Genomic DNA, 20,204 nt, shown 5'->3' with positions numbered 1-20,204 from the left:
GACAAAGATGGTACATGATGATAGGATGGCATGATGATGACAGATGGATTGGTAGGTGGAATTCTCCCTAGTTGAAAGGGAGTGTTAAAATCAACAACTACGGCCAAATTTCACCTTCGGATAGCTCATATGATGGAGATGATTATTGCATTGGATTCCTCTTTTCAAGAGGTCCAATTTTGATATAAAGATCATCTCATTCTGACAACCAAAAATGGAATTTTGAATTTTTTTCTCTCTCCCTCTCTCTCTCATGCACAAATTGTCAAGGTCGGCCTCTGTCAAATGTAGGCTCAAAAGCCCAATAGATGTGTCTCCTCACCCTCAACGAAGTGTATAAATAGGAGTGACCTCTCTCCTCATTTGGACATTATTGAAGTTTCTAAGTTTTCTTAGTTAGAAACCTTCCATGCACTTTATTTGATTTATTCCTACCTACTTGTTATTTTTTCTTAACAAGTTATTTACAATGTAAACACTGAAAATAAACACTAGTGCATGCTCAACATATTACAGATCAGCAACTAAAAGAAACAAGAACAAACACACCATATGACACCATTATTTTTGGACTAATGTCCCTGGAAAAACCCAATGCGGGAAAACCGGTGTAGCTATCTGAGGGTTTTCTTATTAAGCAATATCATAGTACAATCTAGGTGTTGAAACTAGCCTACCCAACAAAGAATTTCCTTAGTAGTAATACCTCTCGGTTTCTGACTGATCTGATAATGAGATGTAAAACAATTAATAAGGTATTACAGACTCATGTGCATGGATTTGCCTATGTTATTTTATGCAATGGATCAATCAGATTGCGAAATACACAGACAATGAAGCAGTAAACAAAAACATAATAGACAACACATAACACAACAAATTTAATGAGTTCAACCAATACTCCTAGGCTACGTCTCCTGGTCCAGCCTTCAGTGCTGGCCTCTCTATTATGTCTTCAAGTAGAGTTTTTACAATAGTATGAGCTCACATGGAGACTCAATACACAACAGATATAACAGTAAGAGTTTGCTTGAACCTCTCAAGCTTTCTCTCAGTACACAGACTCTCTGAATCACTCTCTATCTCTATCTTAGCTATGTCTCGGAACTGCTTGCTCTGTCTTCTGTTTGCTATGGCTTTAAAACCAGAACTGCGCTGCCTATTCGTTTCAGCTTCTCGGCTTTCAGTCTCCCTGGCCTCTGTCCGCTTGAATCCCTCTTTTAGTGTTACATAATCATTGCATAATGCCTAAAGGGGAGGTGGCCACCTATTCTGCAACGTAAGAATGCCTCGGGCCCTTGAAATCCTTCGGAATCTCAAATGCGGTCTTTTTCTGCTAACACAGTAAAATGCATTCAAAACTGTGAAATTCCATCAAAACACAGTTCATTTCAGACTTCAAAAGTCCTTAAATAAGGTCTATTCCCCTATCGGGTCCGTCCTCAATCGCTATCGCAAGTCGCTTCAGCCCTACTCCAAGGTTCCCCTTTGTATTTTAGAAATATGTTAAAACTGCGAAAATGCATTAAAAAATGGCTTATGGCAGATCTGAAATTATATATAATAGCCTTAAGGAACCCTTTCAGGTCCGACTTATCGCATCGGTGCTTCGCCCCTTGTACTTTGTTTAATAAACGAAATACGAAAAATACATTAAGAATGCCTTTTCTGCGGATCTCAAATCTTATGAAATAATATTTATAAAATCTTCGGGTCCGGTTCATCGGATTGCACATATGTATGTGTATAGGCCCCGCCCCATAAGGTTTCTCCGATTGCGATATCGCGATGCGATTAGTCGTAATCGCATATCGCTCATGTTGTGGGCCGTTGCAAGCACTCTTTGTAATCTTCGATAGCGATCTTGTGATGCAACGTGGGCCGTCGATCTGCGCGCTTGATCGATGGTCCTAGTTGACTTTACCGGTCGCCATTGCAAGTGTTATGTAGTCGCCAATAGCTACTGATTGCCATCGCCGATTGCGATTCGCCAATCAGATCTGGACCGTTGATCGGCTAGATCTGATTGTTATTGTGCATTCATTTGTTCAGACCTACAATACTCTGTTTTTCTCTGTTTTCACGTGTTTTTGGCCTCCCGATAATGTTTTTTCGCCATTCAAAGGGTTCTTCACAATGTTGCACTAATTGTTATCGGGATAATATCGACGCGAATCAGAAAAAATCGTAATAATTGGGAAAAAATCGGTAATAATCGGCAAAAAATCATTTGGTACAAAAATATTCATTTTTTTTCATTTTTTTTTAATATTTAAACCATCTACAACATAAAATAAATACATTGACAGATAAATATGATAAAAAAACTAATATATAAGATGTTTAATATCATTTCTAGTGCTAAAATCACACATAACAGTGAATCATGTCTTGAATAGTAAGTCCTGACTCCTGAGTCCCAACTCAACCTCAAAATATCAACAAAAAAATATAATAATGTATCTCATATTATGAGTCATAATGTCATATACAATGAAATGAACCAAATAACTAAAGTCTAATACTACTGATTTCCTTTGCCCCTCTAGATGTAGATGTCGGTGGAGTTGGCAGGCCGTAGTAGACTATGGAGTCTGCTATGCTCTAGAAGCTGAAGAACTAGGAGCTATAGGAGGTAGACCATGTACTCTACTTGTGACAGGGGTAGCTTGGGTCATCTCCAAAAAAAAAAAAAATTCCCACGACTTTTTCGAAAAAATCGGGCCAATTTTTTTTTCCGATTACTAAGCACGATTTTATCTTTTTGTTGAAAATATCGCGATTTTAACAACACTAGTTCTTCATACGCGATTATTTTGATCTTTGGCATGATTTTAAGAGATTTCAAGACTTAGAGAGTGTTCTTGGATCCATTTGGATCACTGACAAATTTACTGGCTGAAACCCCAAATAATCCTTATGGCAACTACTCAGCACCAATCTGCCCCAGAAACCCCAGCGTCTGCCCAATCTGGACTGCGTCAGCCTCTCCTAGCCCAAAGCTGGCACAACGTCAGCCTATCTCGGCCTGCGTCAGTTCTCTGAGCCTCTGCATCAGCTACGCTGGCCCATCTGGTGCTCTGCGCAATACTTAGCTGCCTCCTGTGGCCCTGCGTGAGCACTGGCTGCTCCTATGTCTCTCTCTTTGGCTGCTCTGCTGCTATCTCGACACTATCTCTGTTTCTCTATACTCAATGCCCCTCAGCTGCTCTTCTGATCACTGATTCTATCTCTCTTAGCAAACCCCGCTCTAGAGAATAGAATGACTAATCATTCTGATGTCTTCTCCAAGTGACCCTCAAGCCTCCTCTTATACATTTCCTATTGACATCTCAATGACTGAGATTAAGTCCCTAATCAACGGCTAAGATTAGATCTGGCTTGATCCATGTACTTTTGGACCACTCTAACATAGACTCATATTAATACACATTAATATTTTATTTTACCTAAGTTTAGACTTACGGACTCCATTACAAATATTAATTATTTTAATATCTCCTCATCTGTTTAGAATCTGCCCAAACCCTTTCTGGGTATTGGAGATCTCTCGTGCCCCAACCTCTCCACCAAATTTCATGGCTAGAGCACATCTAATGCTACCCAAATCAACACTCCCTCTTAACGAGCACTGTGCTCTAGCAATACTCCTCACTGAGTATTACTCTGATCATCTGACATCAGTACCTGTGCTAATGCTAGGCCTTCTTGCCAAACAGCCTCTGCACTGCTGCATCTTGTACTATTGTCCATGGTTCTGCCCCTGCCACTGCTGCATCTGTACGACAGCTCCCTTTGCAACCGTGTTGTTGCTGGTCCTTCCTCCCAGCACTGCATCTGCATTGCACCTCCTCTCATCATGTTGCATCGTGCTACCCACTATTCCACTGCAACTCAGTTACTGAGAAGTAAATAACTGATCTCCCAACTGCCCCCCTGTTGGGCTAGAAATCCCCACTGATGCTGAAGCTTCCTCTGCCACTGACAAGTGCTCCCTCTCTCTGACCTCTGCACTGCTGCAATGACTCCCTGCATCTCACACTGTTGCACACCTCTCTGTGCCTTGTTGCACCGGTGCAACACTCCTGTGCCTCTCGCACTACTACAGCCTACTAGCTCTGCGCTGTCTCTGGACTCCTGCACTGTAGCAGCTCTCTCTGTCGCTCCATCTGCATCCGTCTCTACCTACTCAGCCAGTCTTGCTACTCCTCGTTGGGGCTCCCGTAGCAAGGTCTAATCCAAGAGGCTGGGTACCTCAAGGATCCTGACCCTCATCGCTTGTAGTCCTCCTGACTACAACTCGATGTCTCCCCACTTCCGTTCAAATGGTGCATGTGTACTCATGGCACAGTTATCGTCCGCCAAAACTTCCTTCTCTACCCATGCTGGCTCTGCCTTAGTCTTGGAAGACTCTCCATTACTCTTCTTCCTTGGACACTAGGTCACATAATGACCCAACTCCCCATAGTGGAAGCACTTGATCTTGGAGAGATATTTCTTCTTTCGCTTTTCCTGCTTCCCCTTAGATACTAGGGCCACATCTTCCTCCTCCTGCTTGACTTTGATCCCCTTGCTGCTGCTACCTGTCTTCGACTGCCATTTGATCTCTTCCTAGCAAAGAGCTACCCACATCTCATCCCATGGTTGAAGTGTCCCTCTACCCAGTATACTCTGGACAAACACTTCCCAGTCTTTTGAGATAGCATTCATGGTTGTCCTCACCATTAGCTCCTGATCCGATGTCGTTCCTATAACAGTCAACTGGCCTCAGATCTCATTCAGTCCTCCGAGGAAGGTGTCAATCGATTGGCCCTTCTTCATCTGATACGACCTCATCTAATTCTCGAGCAACATTCTTCTCTACACAGAAGTATGCTAATACAGCTTCCTGAAAGCCTCCCACATCTCAAATGTCGTTTCCTTCTCAGCTATTGGTGGTACCACATGATCCTTGACCCCATCAAAGATAATGCACTTGGCCCTCGCCATCGCCTCCTTGTACCTGTCATTATCATTGTTGTCGACTATGACAGCTATTACCTTCAAGACGAAGTTCTTGACACGATTCCTGTCAAGCACTGATAAGATTCTGGCCTTCCAAACTGCGAAGTTCGATGCTCCGTCCAGTCTATCATGGTCTCTTACCCCGTGTAGTGCCATGATGCTCCTCTACTTCCCTCCTTGAATTTCTCTGTTCGACTCCACTGAGTCTCTACTTCCTGTCTGGAAGTTCTCTTCTAGACTCCCTCTGAGTCCTGATTTCCCTCCTGAAAATCCTTCTACCGCTCGTCGAGATGCCCCCTACTCTGATCGTCTTGTGCAACTGCACTGTTGATCCAAGTTCCTCGGCTAGAAACCTTCGGTAACAACTCCTCTGGCCCTCCTCTGTCAGGTATTGTTCTGACTACAGTACCTCACCAACTTCACTCTGCAATATTCCTGCAGCCTTCTAGACCCCAACAACTGCCTCTCTGTGAACTGCGTCAGCCCCTCTCTACCTCATGCTGGCTCTGCATCACCACAGATGGGTCTGCGTCAGCCCTGGGATGCCCTACGTCAACCCTCTGGCCCTTTGCGTCAGCAACGTTGGCCTCTTTGAGGCTCTGTGCAGCTCTCGGCGTCTTCTGCGTGGCTCTGGCTGGCTTTGCGTCACACTTCTTGGCTTCTGCGCTGCTAGAAACAACTTCTGTCACCTCGGGACAGTTGTTTTCTGTTGCTATTGCTCCGCTTGGCTGATGTATTTTAGTCCTCCTATGATCTGCAATCACCATCTAATACCATGTTGAAGTTTCTAAGTTTACTTAGTTTAGAAACCCTTCATGCACTTTTTCTGAGTTATTCCTACCTACTTGTTATTTTCTTTAACAAGTTATTTACAAAGTAAATACTGAAAATAAACACTAGTGCATGCTCAACATATTACAGATTAGAAACTAAAAGAAACAAGAACAAAAGCACCATATGACACCATTATTTTTGGACTAATGTCCCCGGAAAAACTCAATGCGGGAAAACTGGTGCAGCTATCTAAGGGTTTTCTAATTATGCAATATCATAGTACAATCTGGGTGTTGAAATTGGCCTACCCAACAGAGAATTTTCTTAGCAATAATACCTCTCGGTTTCTGACAAATCTACTAGCTGAAACCCCGGATAATCCTTCCAGCAGCTACTCAACACCAATTTGCCCTAGAAATCCCACTGTCTGCCCAATTCGGATTGCGTCAGCCTCTCCTAGCCCAGAGTTGGCACTGCATCAGCCTATCTCGGCTTGCGTCAGCCCAGGAAGCCCTACGTCAGCTCTCTGAGTCTCTGTGTCAGCGATGCTGGCCCCTCTGGTGCTTTGCGCAACACTTAGCTGCCTCTGCATGGCATTGCGTGAGCACTGGCTGCTCCTGCGTCTCTCTCTCTGGCTACTTTGCTGCTATCCCAACAATATCTCTGCCTCTCTGTCTCTCTGTACTCAATGCCCCTCAGCTGCTCTCCCAATCACTGATTCTATCTCTCTTAGCAAACCTCGCTCTAGAGAATAGAATGACTTATCACTCGGGTGTCTTCTCCAAGTGACCCTCAAGCCGCCTCTTATACTTTTTCTGTTGACATCTCAACAGCCGAGATTAAGTCCATAATCAATAGCTAAGATTAGATCTGGCTTGATCCATGTCTTTTTTGGACCATTCTAACACAGATTCATATTAATACACATAATATTTTATTTTCTCTAAGTTTAGACTTAGGGACTCCATTAAAAATATTAATTATTTTAATATCTCCTGATCTATTTAGAATATGCCCAAACCCTTTCTGGGTATTGGAGATTTCATGTGCCCCAACCTTTCCACCAAATTTCGTGGCAAGAGCACATCCGATGCTACCCCAAATCAACAAACATCATTCATCACATCACACCTCTTTCTCTCCCCTCTTGATTGGTTCGTACATCTTAGAGGCAGCTTTTGTTTACTTTGCACGTGGCAGGAGGCCAAATTTCTGGGACTGTTTGCTAGCTGAATTTCAGGAAAACAAACCAGTGTTGACTAGCGTTGACTTTGTTTTTGAGGGCAGAAATTTGATCTTTGGAGGCCGCATTTATTAGCATAGGAATCAAGGTGATTGGAACAGTTTGACTAGGGTTGACTTCAGATTTGACCAAAGAAATTACAGCAGTATTTTCTCGTTGACCGAACTGTTTTCGGCTGACTTTGACTCTCTTGGAAGGCTGAATTCGACTGCTATTGAACAAGCTTCTTGGAGGACATTTTGGAGCTACTTTGATCAGCGTTGACTTTCTGGTTAGGGCTGCAGTTGACTGCTAAATTTGACAAGGCTGTCTTGACTATATATTGGGCAAGTGAATTTGATCTATGTACTCTCTCTACTAAGCTAATGAATAATAATAAAAGGATTTGATCAAAGGGTTTTCCCCACATTGGGGTTTTTCTCTGGGATCCACCAAATCTTGTGTCCTCTTGTCTTCTGCAAATGTTTTATGTTCTATCTGCATTTACTATCAATGTGTTTAAGTTAATGTGATTGCTACAAGAAATAATTGGAAGTTGTCGTTGGGCTGATAAGGAACATTGAAGTAAATTGTGCTAAAGCATATAACATACCATAGTTATCTAAAATTAACACCAGTCTTAGAGAAAAAGTGATTTGCGCTGGAAAAAGCCTATAATCCAATTTTTAACTTAAGTCCCGGACTTAATTGTTTTCCACTACAATTCAACAACTTTCTTGACTCTCTCAACGTCAAGCTACGTTGTGATTGACACAATGATTGATCAACTTGCTAATGGATCTCGCCCTGCAATAATTATTTGAATTCACAGCCAATTAAAACAGCAAATCACTCAGTCAAAGAGTCAAGCTGCAAATGGTCTTCCAACAAATCACAAAAGAAAATCCACAATGGACAAAAAATCACTATATACAAAAGTAAGACAAATAGAAATATTTCAATTGACCCAATCTCTTGTTACACGCATTGGAAACCCATAACCTCAAAACCTCTAAATTTTAAAACTTCTGAACCCCCTTCTCGATCTACAAACGCTACTTAAATATAATAGAAAAACATAGTTAATCTATTAAAACTAACTGAATATTTAGTTTTGATTGACTGTTGATATATTGCAAAACATGATTATTAGTAAGCAGGGTAAATTCCCTAAGCATAAGATAATGCCACAATTTCTTCAAAGCCTGCACAACAACATAAAACTCCTTGTCATATGAGAATACCTTTGCCCGGTTTCATTTAACTTTTTGCTGAAGTAGGCAATTGAGCATCCCTCCTAACTTAAAACTGCTAGCAACATCGCTAGCATCTGTCTCAACTTGAAATGATTTTCTAAAATCTGGCAGGGCTTAAATTGGCTGTTCTGATATCCTCTATTTTAGGAATTTTACATTATGATCTGCTGCTATAGTGCACTTAAAAGGATGATTATTCTCCTTGATAGTTTCAATAATGGGTGCACACAAACCACTGAAACATTTAATAAACTCTCTAAAAGCTTGCAAGGCTGTGGAAGCTTCTTACCTCAAATATATTTCGTGGAACTGGCCAATTTATAATTGCTTTCACTTTATTTGGGATCATCTTTAGTCCATCCTTGGAAATTACAAACCCCAAATAAACTAACTCATCATTCATAAAACTACATCTTTTTAAATTCACTAGCAACTTTTCTTTTTGCAGCATGCCCAGAATGGACTTGAGATGTTGTAGGTGTTCTTCTCTTGTCCTGTTGTACACTAAAATGTCGTCCAAGTAAACTATGACAAATTTCCCTATGAATTGTTGGAAATGGTGAGAGGGGGATGAATAAGTATTTCAGCAATTATATTATTAATTTTTACCAGTTATAACTATTACACCATTCATCAATAAATCATGAAAGTAGTGACATAAAATAATACTAAGTTTACTTCATGAAAGGTGTCATAGTCTTATACTAGTTTATGAAAAACCATTGTCCTTGAGCTCCTTTGTAGAAGGAGCACCTAGCTATGAGTTACTTTCCCTTACCTTTGTCTTTCCAAGTCCCCGATATTTTCCTTTTTCTTTCTTACTTTGACATAGCTTGTTTAACAAGCTTTATGGATTTATCAATAGCCATATAATACCCCTTTATTGATGGACAGTTTATTGCTTCATCCAGGTTGGGATGTTTACAGAGATCTCCCTTTACTTTGATAAGCATGCATTGAGTGGATACTCTCGAGGCTGTGGGTCTCTATAAGAGGGGGTATAGCTCAAGCTACTATTGGCTTTTGCTTGCTTTACATCTCTTTCCATTCTTTTTCTTTTTAATATTTGGTGCATGTCCTTGCTTTTCTTACAACTGCCTCAAACCTAGGTATATTCGAGTTTTCAAGCTCTTCTTCTCATAGGACAAGGCTAACAATGAACCAATATGAGCAACTGACAACAACCAATCAAAAAATGGGATAATGGATATAGTGGAATGATGACAAGTGTTAAGTATGAATAACATGGAGAGCTACCACCATCATAGCCTCTTATCTATGCCCCCCATAGATTGTGACAGAAAAGACCCTAAGAAAGGTCACACTAAACTAGACACACGGTCAACACCAAGGTGAACTAGGGGAACAAGTACACATCCAATAACAGTCTATAATCCAATTTCAACCTATGATCCATACTAGCATGCCTTAAACATTAAATGAAAGCACTTGAATGAAGAAATGGTTAAAGTACCTCACAATAAATGACCCACATTCAATAGATAAGTAGGCTAGATCAACGAATATAATGACCGGATCATGGATGAGAGGCATCTGAGGCTTGGGTATTTGTGGATCATTGTAGGACTGCTGGTTGACAGCTGCAATGCACGAGAAAAAAATTCTCCAAGAGTTACCCATGCATTTGGGTGGGTAACAAGGAGTACTAAAATAAACAAGTGCTACATCCACCAAAAAATAGTTCTCATGAAGAAGTCAATAGGAAATTGATTTGAGTTGGTAATAATTTTATCACTTTTATCATAATTTTGAATCAATGCCGAGCCATATATGCTTGGAACGAGTTCAATTACAAATTTATGTAGTATTCATGATTGTTTATATATTGTAAAATTGCATCTTCCTTATGCGCCTGTGACTCTAGTCCAATGCTTATTGACACCTTATGCATTATTATATGAAATTTAGAGTTCTCATGTATAACACTTGTCACAAATTACTGACTAGTTGGTGAGATAACAATTGATGCTTAGTCAATACTCTAGAATTGTGATTGTGCTAGATGATTTAGGTAGAACAAGTGAACAGAGCAAATATATAGCTCAACTCTCACCAAGTGAAAAGGAGTGTCTTTTATTATAATGTTTTGTTACCAGAATGCCAGTTTAGGGAATAAAAATAGATGATTTTACAATGTTTTTGAAGTTTGTTTTTTGTGTTAAATTATGGCTCTTTTCTTTTACAAATGTTATTATCAAGCTGTAATGGGAAATATCCTAAATAAAGATCATTAGTGTGTTGCAGCATAATATACATATGAAAAATGTTAAAGAACAAGAAATCGATACCTTTCTGCTCCACCCATTGCTTCTACCATTTCCTTGCACAGTTTCATTGGTGGTGGAAACGGTTTAGGATCTTTACCCAGAATGTAGCCAAAGTCAACATGAAAGAGTCTTCCATCATCCCTCAAAAGAAGATTATCAAGATGCCTGAAAAAACATGAAAGCATAGAATGAGGAAACCAAAATTTTTTATTTTCCTTTATTTCACTGGGTAGTAGCTACCATTTCTGTAGATGCTCCGAATGTAGTTACTGGATGTATGAAAGCATAGAATGAGCATTTAAATTTGTCAAAGAGTACAACTCATACAAGAGGAAACCAAAAGCTTATAATTTCCCATAATTTCACTGGGTGGTATCTGCTAGTTCTGTACGTGCTCCTAGTGTAGTTACTAGATGTACAAAAGGGATAGCATAGAAAATTATGCCCTATTGTAAGGCATTGAAAAGTAATCCTAGCTAACAATAGCAAAACGTTAAAACAAAAATTACTTCAAAATACACTTCACAGAGTTAAAATGGTTTAGGTTGGAAATACTGATCATATTTTCATATACAAGGTATTTAATAACCTCATTAAAATTTCTCAATGCCTTGATAACTGACACTGGATGAAGCTTTTGTACATACCCTGCTTTCAGGAAAAACTTTGTAAGGTCATTAATTAGGTGATGACTACACCATTTAAATTCCCAAGAGAATTATGTATCAAGCACAAACATTTCCAAGTTCCAACCCATGATGCCAAACATGAACAATGAGCAACAATTCATAGGCACAGTGATCCATGTCACAACATTTGCAAATGTGGTTAGTTAAAGATGAAAAATAATTAGTTAAAAAAATAGGAAAAATAAATGACTGATGAGATTTCGTTTCAGTCCATTGTTTATACAGTGGACATGTTGTATGTATTAAAAATGTGCCTTGTGTTAGTTTTCGGTAGCATCAGAAGTGTTCTAGCCTTGAAAATTGGTGGAGAGGCTAAGGGACATGAGTTTTAAAGAACCTAGAAACTGTTTGGTGAAATTCCACCCGGATTGTATTTTATTAAAATAATTAATATTTTTAATGAAGTTCCTAAGTCTAAACTTAGGGAAATTAAAATATTAATGGGTATTAATCAAAATATGGGTGAGAATGATCTAGAAGGCAGATCAAGTCATGTTTTAATCTTAGCCGTTGATTACAGACTTAATCTTGACTGTTGAAGACTCAACAGGAAAAGTATAAAATGGAGGCTTGGGGTTCATTTGGAAACACACACAAAGATTGGGAAATCGATTTTCTGAGGTGAGAAGTTCTCAAGAGGAAAATCGAGTGGGGAGATCTTGCAACTGAGGGGCAGAGAGAATCTAGGAGGATTTTTTGGAAGATACAAAATTGAGAGGCGGAGAGAGCTTGCAGAGAAGAAGCACAATAGCCGGGAGAACTGACCTTGGGCAAGTCTGGGTCAACACAGTCCTGACGCAGAGGCGGAAGGGCCAACGCAAAGCAGAAAAGTTGCCCATCATGTAGAATCCAGAACTGGTGGAACAACCAGAACTGCTGGAATTGCCGGGAGAGTTGACACATAGGGTAGAGAAGGTGACGCAGGGCCGACGTAGAGCCAACGCAAAAATAGTCGGGGTTAGCCAGTCTTGTGACAGATCAGCCGGAATTCTGCCGGGTGAAGTGAGGTAAAACTCACTCAGATTGTCCGCCAATATTTTCTTTGTAAATGATTGCTAGATGAGCATCCTAGATTGTATTCAGATATTTACTGCCAATAATAAGAATCCTCAGATCTGCTACCTCGGTTTTCCCACATTGGGTTTTCCGGAGACGATTGTCCAAAAACAAGTGTGTCAATGTGATTGTTCATATGTTGATGCTTCTCTTGCCGTTTAATTTGCAGTTCTAGTTTGTGAATTCTGCAACTAAATTTATTTTGGTATTTACTAAAGTAATGGTAAATAACTTATCATAAATAAGTAGGAGAAATATATAAATTATTGTAGCAAAATTTTCACACCTTGAGCTGTATGGAAGCGATTGTCTCTCCAAATTTATTGCATGTCTGAAAGTCTCACAAAATGGTCGATTCTGTTAGTGTCGGTCTTGAGCCCTCCATCGGTGATCAATAGCTCTTTGCATATGCATAGGTAGGTGTCTCATTAGTGTCAGTTTTGCATCCCGCTAGGCATGCCATAAAACTGAATGGAGGGCTGGTCTTTGTTCCCTTCTTGGCTTTGCTGGATCAAGTCATACCACAATGAAATTGAGTCATACTTGTTTTTGTTTTTGTCTTGAGGTCCCATGGTCTAGGTCTAGGGTTTCGGTCAAAATCACTGCAAGGTCATGAGTCAAAAAGTCTGATAGTCTTCAGCAAGCCAGAAGGAGGTATGTAATATGTTCCAGTGATATTTTTCATTAGCTACAGCTCATTTATACCTTGGATTTAAAAACTCTGTTTTTAAACCCAAGGTCATGTGAAAATGGCAAAAATAAGGAAAATTTTCAAAAATCTTCAGAATGCCGGCAACAACCCTGGTTTCCTCGCCAGAGTCCATCAGAGAATCAACCTGCAAAAAGAACCAAGTGAAAACACTCAAAAGATCAATTTCAGGCAAAGTGAAACTTAAAAAACAGTGTTAAATTAAATGTCAAAACATACAACATTAGAAAGTGGGTTTGATGATTTAATTTTTCTAATGTGGACCTATAAAGACTAAAAATCCCTTTTCATGGCCTCATTATGCATTTGCAAACTTGCAAGACACAAGAGAAAGCAAAGGAAGGCGATTTTGCAGCAATTTCGGTCATTTCCTGGGGAGCGACCACTCGAAATAGAGGTGCGACCAGTTGGGCGAGGTGCGACCACTCAGCGCCCCTCCCACAGTGTATTTTCTGAACTGGTGCGACCACTCAGAGAGGTGCGACCACTCGAGTCTGGGGTGCGACCACTCGAGCTGGGTTTGCCAGAAAACCGCCTAATCACTTAAATCGTTCTCCCAACTGCCAAATCGACCAGGTAGGCTCTAAATTCATCCATGATGACAAGGAATGATTGAATGATGATATGTCTAATGGTTTTTTCCTTTAAGATTTGCAAGAGAAATGGTGAATTTAGCTGTTGTTAATGTAGGCAAATGTGCTAGGGTTTGTTTGTTTTTCAAGGTTTTTAGTCCTACTTATCCCCTCCTTGTTTCCTTTAAATTAAATTCACAGATGTTAATACATATTTTTCTCTTATTTCATTTGCAACAAATGCATTTCCCATCCCAAATTCCTAAAAACCTATCCCTTCCCAAATCCCCTTACTAAAACCCTAATGCCACTCATATTCCACCCAAACCCTAATACCCTTCCCACAGCAAAGCAAACTAAATAAACCAACAGCAAAGAAAACAAAAGAATAAAAAATATATATATAAAAAAAAAAATATTGTTGGGTATAAAAAAAAGAAAAAAGAGGCAGGCTGCTATTATGATATTTAAAAAAGAAACATTAAAGAATGCAGCTGTGTATATATTCAGAATGGACATATTGCTGTGGTTATAGTATGCAAAAATAATGCTGCTGTGTATTCCTAAACCGAGACTCTGTTTTTCCTTTTACTCTTTCCCTTTTGAAGAATGAAATCCCTCTTTCTCTTTGTGACAAAAATATAAATGAAAGCCCTTTTTCCCCTATCACCAAATGTATATGAATCCCTTTCAGATAACAGAGTTTGCTTCATTAAAGGACAAAAATCAAATGAACAATGTTGTCCCATACCCCTGTCATAACATATGTTCTTTCCCTTGGTCACTATCATACATGGTTTCCCTTATGATAAAATCCTAATAAAAGTATTTCGTTGCAAATGATTTCCTAAAAATGATGAGATGATATGTGTTACATTTTGTGAATTTTCCCTTAAAAAATCCCTGTTTTTATATATTTTTCCCATTCTTTTTTAAAAATCCCTCCCCTAACATTTCCCTTATGATTTTTCCCCTTGAGAAAACAGCATACTTCTCAGCATTTTGCAGGCAGAGGCAGCAGTTCTATTTATCTTTCAGCTTGCTCATCTTGTTCCAAAACCATGTCAGACACCGAGAGTTATGAGCCAGGTGATGATCATTCATCATCTACAGAGGTGGAGGTACAGCAGAGGCTTCCTAAGAAAGGTGGTCACCATAGGAGACATGAACCTACTTCTTTGGCAGCATTGCAGGCTTGTCCTTTGGCAATGAATGGTTTTCGGTACATGTCATGTTTTCAGTTCTGTGAGAGGCTTGCTCAGATTCAGCATCATAGCGAGTTGGCACGTTTATTTGTTTTGCACCTTCATGATGGGCAGGTCACTCTTGCAGGGGTGAATTTTGTACTATCTCCAGAGATGATTTCAGAGGCTACCGGGATACTGAATGTGGGAGAGGTGTGGCTCAAGCGCAAATTGCTGGATTTTGTCTATTTTGAGCCATATGTTCAGCCAGCATTTGTGACTCATTTGTCAGGAGTCTTCCCTTTCAGATTCCTCCGGGCGGAGTATGCTTCGATCATGAGGCTTATCATGCAGTACTTTACATGTGAGGGAAGATTTTCACAAATCTTCTCTTGTCACATTCGCATGTTGATGCACTTTACCAGAGTGAGGATGATGAACATCCCGGTTTACTTCTTTCATGACATTCAGAGGATGTCATCCGTGTTTCAGAGGCAGACCCCAGCCCAGCAGCATAGGAGTTTGTGCCATCATGGTCTCATTCAGCTTGTTGTTTCTTATCAGTTGAGGCAGCAGGGCATTTCATGGGCAGACTTCATTTCTCATGAGGTCTTTACAGCGCCATCACAGTCACAGCGAGAGCCAGAGCCTATTCATGAGGTGGGAGGTCCATCACACCAGCCCGAGATTATTGTTCCGAGACATGTGGCTTCTTCACCTCGGGTCACCTATCAGAGAGGTCATAGGACCTTATTTGCAGCAGCTCGACGAGTACTTTCTCCACAGACGGTGGAAGGGGTCTCGTCATCATCTTCAGAGCAGCGAGTGTTATCTCCACACCAGGTGGAAGGGGCCTCGCATTCTTCATCAGCAGAGGCAGTACGGGAGGGCAAGCAGCCTATGATTGAGGATGAGGCAGTTGGCGATACACATGATGATTTCATTGGTCGTGATGCCCGCTCTCCTCCTTCAGATTTTTATGAGATTATCAGGCAGAGAGAGGAGGAGAACCTCGTGTTGCAGCAAAAGCTCCAAATGGCTCAATGGACCATCACTTATCTAGAACAGCGCACCAAACAATTAGAAGAAGAAAAAGAACTTGATGAGCTATGGAGGATCCGCAATGATCGAACTTTGAACCGTAGGAGGCCCGCTGACCCATTGCCTGCTGATCGGGAGTCCATGCTTATCAGTGTGAATGCACACTTGGAGAGATTGTTGGAGAAGGCAAATCGTGACAAAGAGCTGCTACGCAACATGAAAACACACTATTGGGCAAGATTGCATGTTTGCAAGGCTAAAATGAAAATTCTCCGAAGGAAGCTGTCAGAGGCCCGGAAGAAGAAGAAAAGGACAAATCCACTCCGCATCTTGGCTGAGGCATCCCTCACTCATCATGGTACTGATCAGCCTTGATCTAGCATCAAAATCTGAAAATTTTGAGAATTTTGGAGCATTTTGCAAATTTTTGGTAAAATTACAAGTTTTTCCCGTGGAATGGTCTCACCCCGGGTGAGACCATTTTGGAGGACTGCTCGGAATTTTGAAAACTTGGCATTTTTGGAAAGGGCATGCAAAGAGAAAAATTACCAATACTTGGGAGAAGCCTGATTTTGAGATTTGGGCCTCCAAAAGCTCAAAATACATCAAAATTTTGACTTTCTGCCCACTTTTTGAGTTGCAGAAAGTGACCTTGGGAGAATTGATTTTTGAGGGGTCAAATCAACTCCAAATCCAGAAATTCCACTTGGGATGGAAAGTAGACAGACCAAGCTTTCCAATGAGCCATCTTGCACCTGATTTGGACCAGTGGAACCCACTCAAAAGTTGCTGCAAAAAGGTGCGACCACTCGAGCCAGAGGTGCGACCACTCAGGCAAAATTTGCCAGTTTTTGACCAGTTCGGCCAGCAAAGCACTGTTTTCACTTTGGTTGACTATTTGGGCATGTAAATGATGGATTCTTGTGTAAATGTCATGGCATTAGATACTTTTACTCTTCTTTACCACTTCTAGAAACTTCTTTGATGTAAATAGTGAATATTTAATGCATAGATAGGCTTCCTAAGTTTTAGAGGTAAGTTGTTGAGCTGGCCTATTATCTAGTGACTGATTTAGAATTAGTTGCAACAGCTCCTAGGAAGCTGAGCTCGACCCCTAGAGGTGGGGAAAGGAGTTAGATGGTCTATATTATGCTCTCTCTTTCTCATTTTCATGGTTGGACTCTTGTGGGAAAAAGCTTTATTGTATATTGTACATCTATCTCTGCAATTTAAGGAAAAGGAAGGCCAGGGTTTTGCAGACATCATTGTGGATTCTTGTGGATTGTTGTGTTGATGGTGTGTTCTCTACATGTTCTTGTAAGTTTGTTTATGTATTCCACATCTCTCTTTTGCTTCTAATTGGACAGATGAAGTGGTAAAGTTTGAATTCATGCTTTGACATGCTCAGCTTTTTAGTTTGTTCAATATTTATGTTTTCTACTGTCTAGAGAGGATTCAAAATGGTTGTTTGCCCTCTTTAGCTCCTTCTCTATCATCCCTGATCATCCATCTCAGATTAAGGCATCAGCGCTCACTCCTACCTTGCCCCAAAGATCCCCCTGCAAAAACTGTGCTCAATCCCCGCACCCTGAATTGCACTCCCTCCAATTGCCACCAAAAACCCCAAAAATCATTAAATCAACCCCCCTATCAATTTACTAGCCTAAAATCTTTATTCTTAATTGGTCAGCCTAATCATATTGAAAGATCTATCAATTCTGACCCGAGAGAGCCTTCTCATACCTCGTAGGGCTAGCTACGAGGTGAAATGGTTTGATGTAGCCTTGAGAGTTTGTCTATCTCAGCCTAGGTGAATTTCAAGCGCTAACAGATTCAATACATTAGGGATTGAAAATGCAGCCCGTTGTCGCCTAAGATGCACACCTTAATGTGGGAAAAGTCTCCAATCCCACCAAGTGTGGCCTTAAAGGAGAAATACTTAGAGAAGGGGTTGTCATCTATTCCCAACTCTCTCCATTTAAGCTCTCTCCTAGTTAAGCTAAAGGGGGTGGTATCTAAAGATGATTATCAAAAGAGAACTCGTTGAAGACAAGTTTTAGGAGGTAAAGGGTAAGGCAAACATCATTCAATTATAACTTAAATTAAAGATTAATTAGCAATTATGAATATTAATGAGCAAATATCAATGGGATAGATTAGATAAATATGGCATCTAGTAAAATAAAAGATGAGAGACCAGTGCCATATAGACAAAAACAATGTTATGATATTTGCAAAATAAGAAAGTTACAAGATACACAATGCTGCAAGACAAGTGTTAGTAAGATGATATCACAACATTGAAATATGAGCAATAGAAATATTTTCCAGGTAAATGAAACTTAAACAGGTACTTTAAAGCACTGTTGATAATATCGGCGATATTCGGAAATATCGCGATATTTTCGGCAAAACGCTATATTGCCGAGAAAATATCGCGATATTTTCAAAATATCGGAAAATATCGGCAAAATATCGCGATATTTTGAAAATATCGGCAAAATATCGGCTATATTTAAAAATTTGAAAAAATTATTTTTTATGCTTGCCGATATTTGTCGATATTTTGCCGATATTTTCGCCGATATTGCCGATAAGATATTTTCTGGACCCTCGCCGATATTTTGCCGATACCGATATTTTCAACACTGCTTTAAAGAGATGCTCAAACAAGGTAAAACAATATCAAAGTGTTGGAAATGTAACTAGCTTTAGTCTTCATAATTGTTGTTGTACTCATTTCGATAAGTATCTTATGTAAAAAACAAAAGAAGAAAAGAAAAATTCATTATTTTAAAAGCATGGGTTTCATGCTCATTATTGATGGTCTTCTAGGTAAAAGCATGTTCTTCATGCTTTTAGCGTTTGTTAGATTGTAGGATTTATTGTCACAAGTCAAAGAAGTTAACATCATGTTTATAAGATACATTTAGGCAAAATGTAATTGGAAAAAGAATTACTTTTGAGTCTAGAAAGTCGTGGAAACACAAAAAGTACAAGTTGGCCTTGGCTACTACAAGTAGGCCTTAAGGAGAGAATTCGACCCCTTGGGAAGGCTATATAAAAGAGCAGCTCAACCTCATTTGACACTCACTCATCAACAAGTTTGATATCTCAAGAAAAAGTTCGATCTGTAGCTGGGAGAAGTCGAACGAAGAGCGAAGGTATAGAAGGCAAGAGGAATCCAAGAAGGAAGCAAAATCTTTATTTTTGAGTTTTGTTTCTCTTACATGTGTGAAGTTTTTTTGGGTCTCTGTAGCTACAAGGGAGGCCGAAATTGTAGGTATGACTCGCAATAAGACGAAGTGCAATATCTTGTTGTTGGAAGGAAGAACACTCTATCTTGGCTTCGTTGACTTTGGAAGGAGTTGTCTTGCTCAAGGAAGGTCTCAAGAAGAAGTTGGATTAGGGTTTCTACAACAGCAACAAGGTCAAAATTACAAGGTTGAAGTTGAAGGACAAGTTGCAATATTGTAGCTAATAGGTCGAAGTTGCAATTTGAAGGTTGATGGTGCAGGATCTAGTTAGGACTTGTTGGAAGGGATGACTTGGTACTTGGAAAAGGACTTGGTCTAGGGTTTGGGTCTTTGTTGTCTCATTGAAGTAGATTCTATAAGAAGAGAAGCATTTTTCGGGTTTTCCCCTTGGAGGGCTTTTTCCCTGGCTAAGAGCCTAATTTTTGTGTTCTCTGTTGCCACTGTTTTTGTTCTTGATATATTTTTAATGAAAAAATCAAAGTAAAGAACACAAGAAGACTGACTAAGTTCACAAGAAAATATTAAGGTTAAGGAAAATCAGAATTAATAGCTCCCTCATTGCATTTTCCAACATGGTATCAGCACTAAGGTGAACAAGAAGGTGGCTGGAAGGATCATCTTGTGGAGACAAAGAAGGGTTTGCTTGTCAAGGGGAAGGATAAAGGAGATGTATTAATCTAGAAGAAAGATCTCATGTAAATAAGGCTTGAAGAGGAAAACTACAAGAAGGTTGTCTCTTGGGAAAAGGACCCATTTGAGGACTCATTGGTGGACCTCTTTGAAGGAAGCATCAAAAGATCTCGGTATCGTTCATCACTCTTGGAAGTTGTTGTTGGAGGAATCCTAAGAAACATCTTCCAAGGACATTATTGAAATCTCTTCAAAAGTCTTGAAGGCATCAAGAAGATTGAAGACACCATCAAAGAAAAGGAAAATCTTGGCTATCAAGTATCATAATATTCCTCCATGTCTGAATCTACAGGTCATATGGGTTCTTTCTGAAGGAAAGCAATAAGCTCGTTGGAGCATCGAATTGTCTACCATGGAAGAAAAGGATTGACTTGGCACTTACTGAACATGAGGTAATGGAATATGTCATTGGTGAAATTATTGTACCCAACAAAGACAAGACTCAAAATTTAGCAAAATACA

General features: G+C 39.9%; 1 protein-coding gene across 1 annotated transcript in view; it reads right to left on the bottom strand.

Moving 5' to 3' along the window:
- LOC149194393 (phosphatidylinositol 3-kinase, root isoform-like) overlaps positions 1 to 20,204 on the bottom strand; it is a 353,842-nt gene that overhangs the window by 25,406 nt on the left and 308,232 nt on the right. Inside the window, exon 16 of the mRNA XM_089405076.1 lies at positions 10,566 to 10,709. Within this exon, the coding sequence (XP_089261202.1) occupies positions 10,566 to 10,709 (144 nt within the window). The remainder of the gene's footprint in view (positions 1 to 10,565; positions 10,710 to 20,204) is intronic.

Source organism: Pinus tabuliformis, chromosome 2_2 (assembly GCF_031772625.1).
Source record: "Pinus tabuliformis cultivar Carrire ecotype Pingquan chromosome 2_2, CPIR1, whole genome shotgun sequence".
Classification (NCBI taxonomy): Eukaryota; Viridiplantae; Streptophyta; class Pinopsida; order Pinales; family Pinaceae; genus Pinus; species Pinus tabuliformis.
Note: the sequence above shows the minus strand (reverse complement) of the source record. Positions and strands in the feature narration are given on the sequence as shown.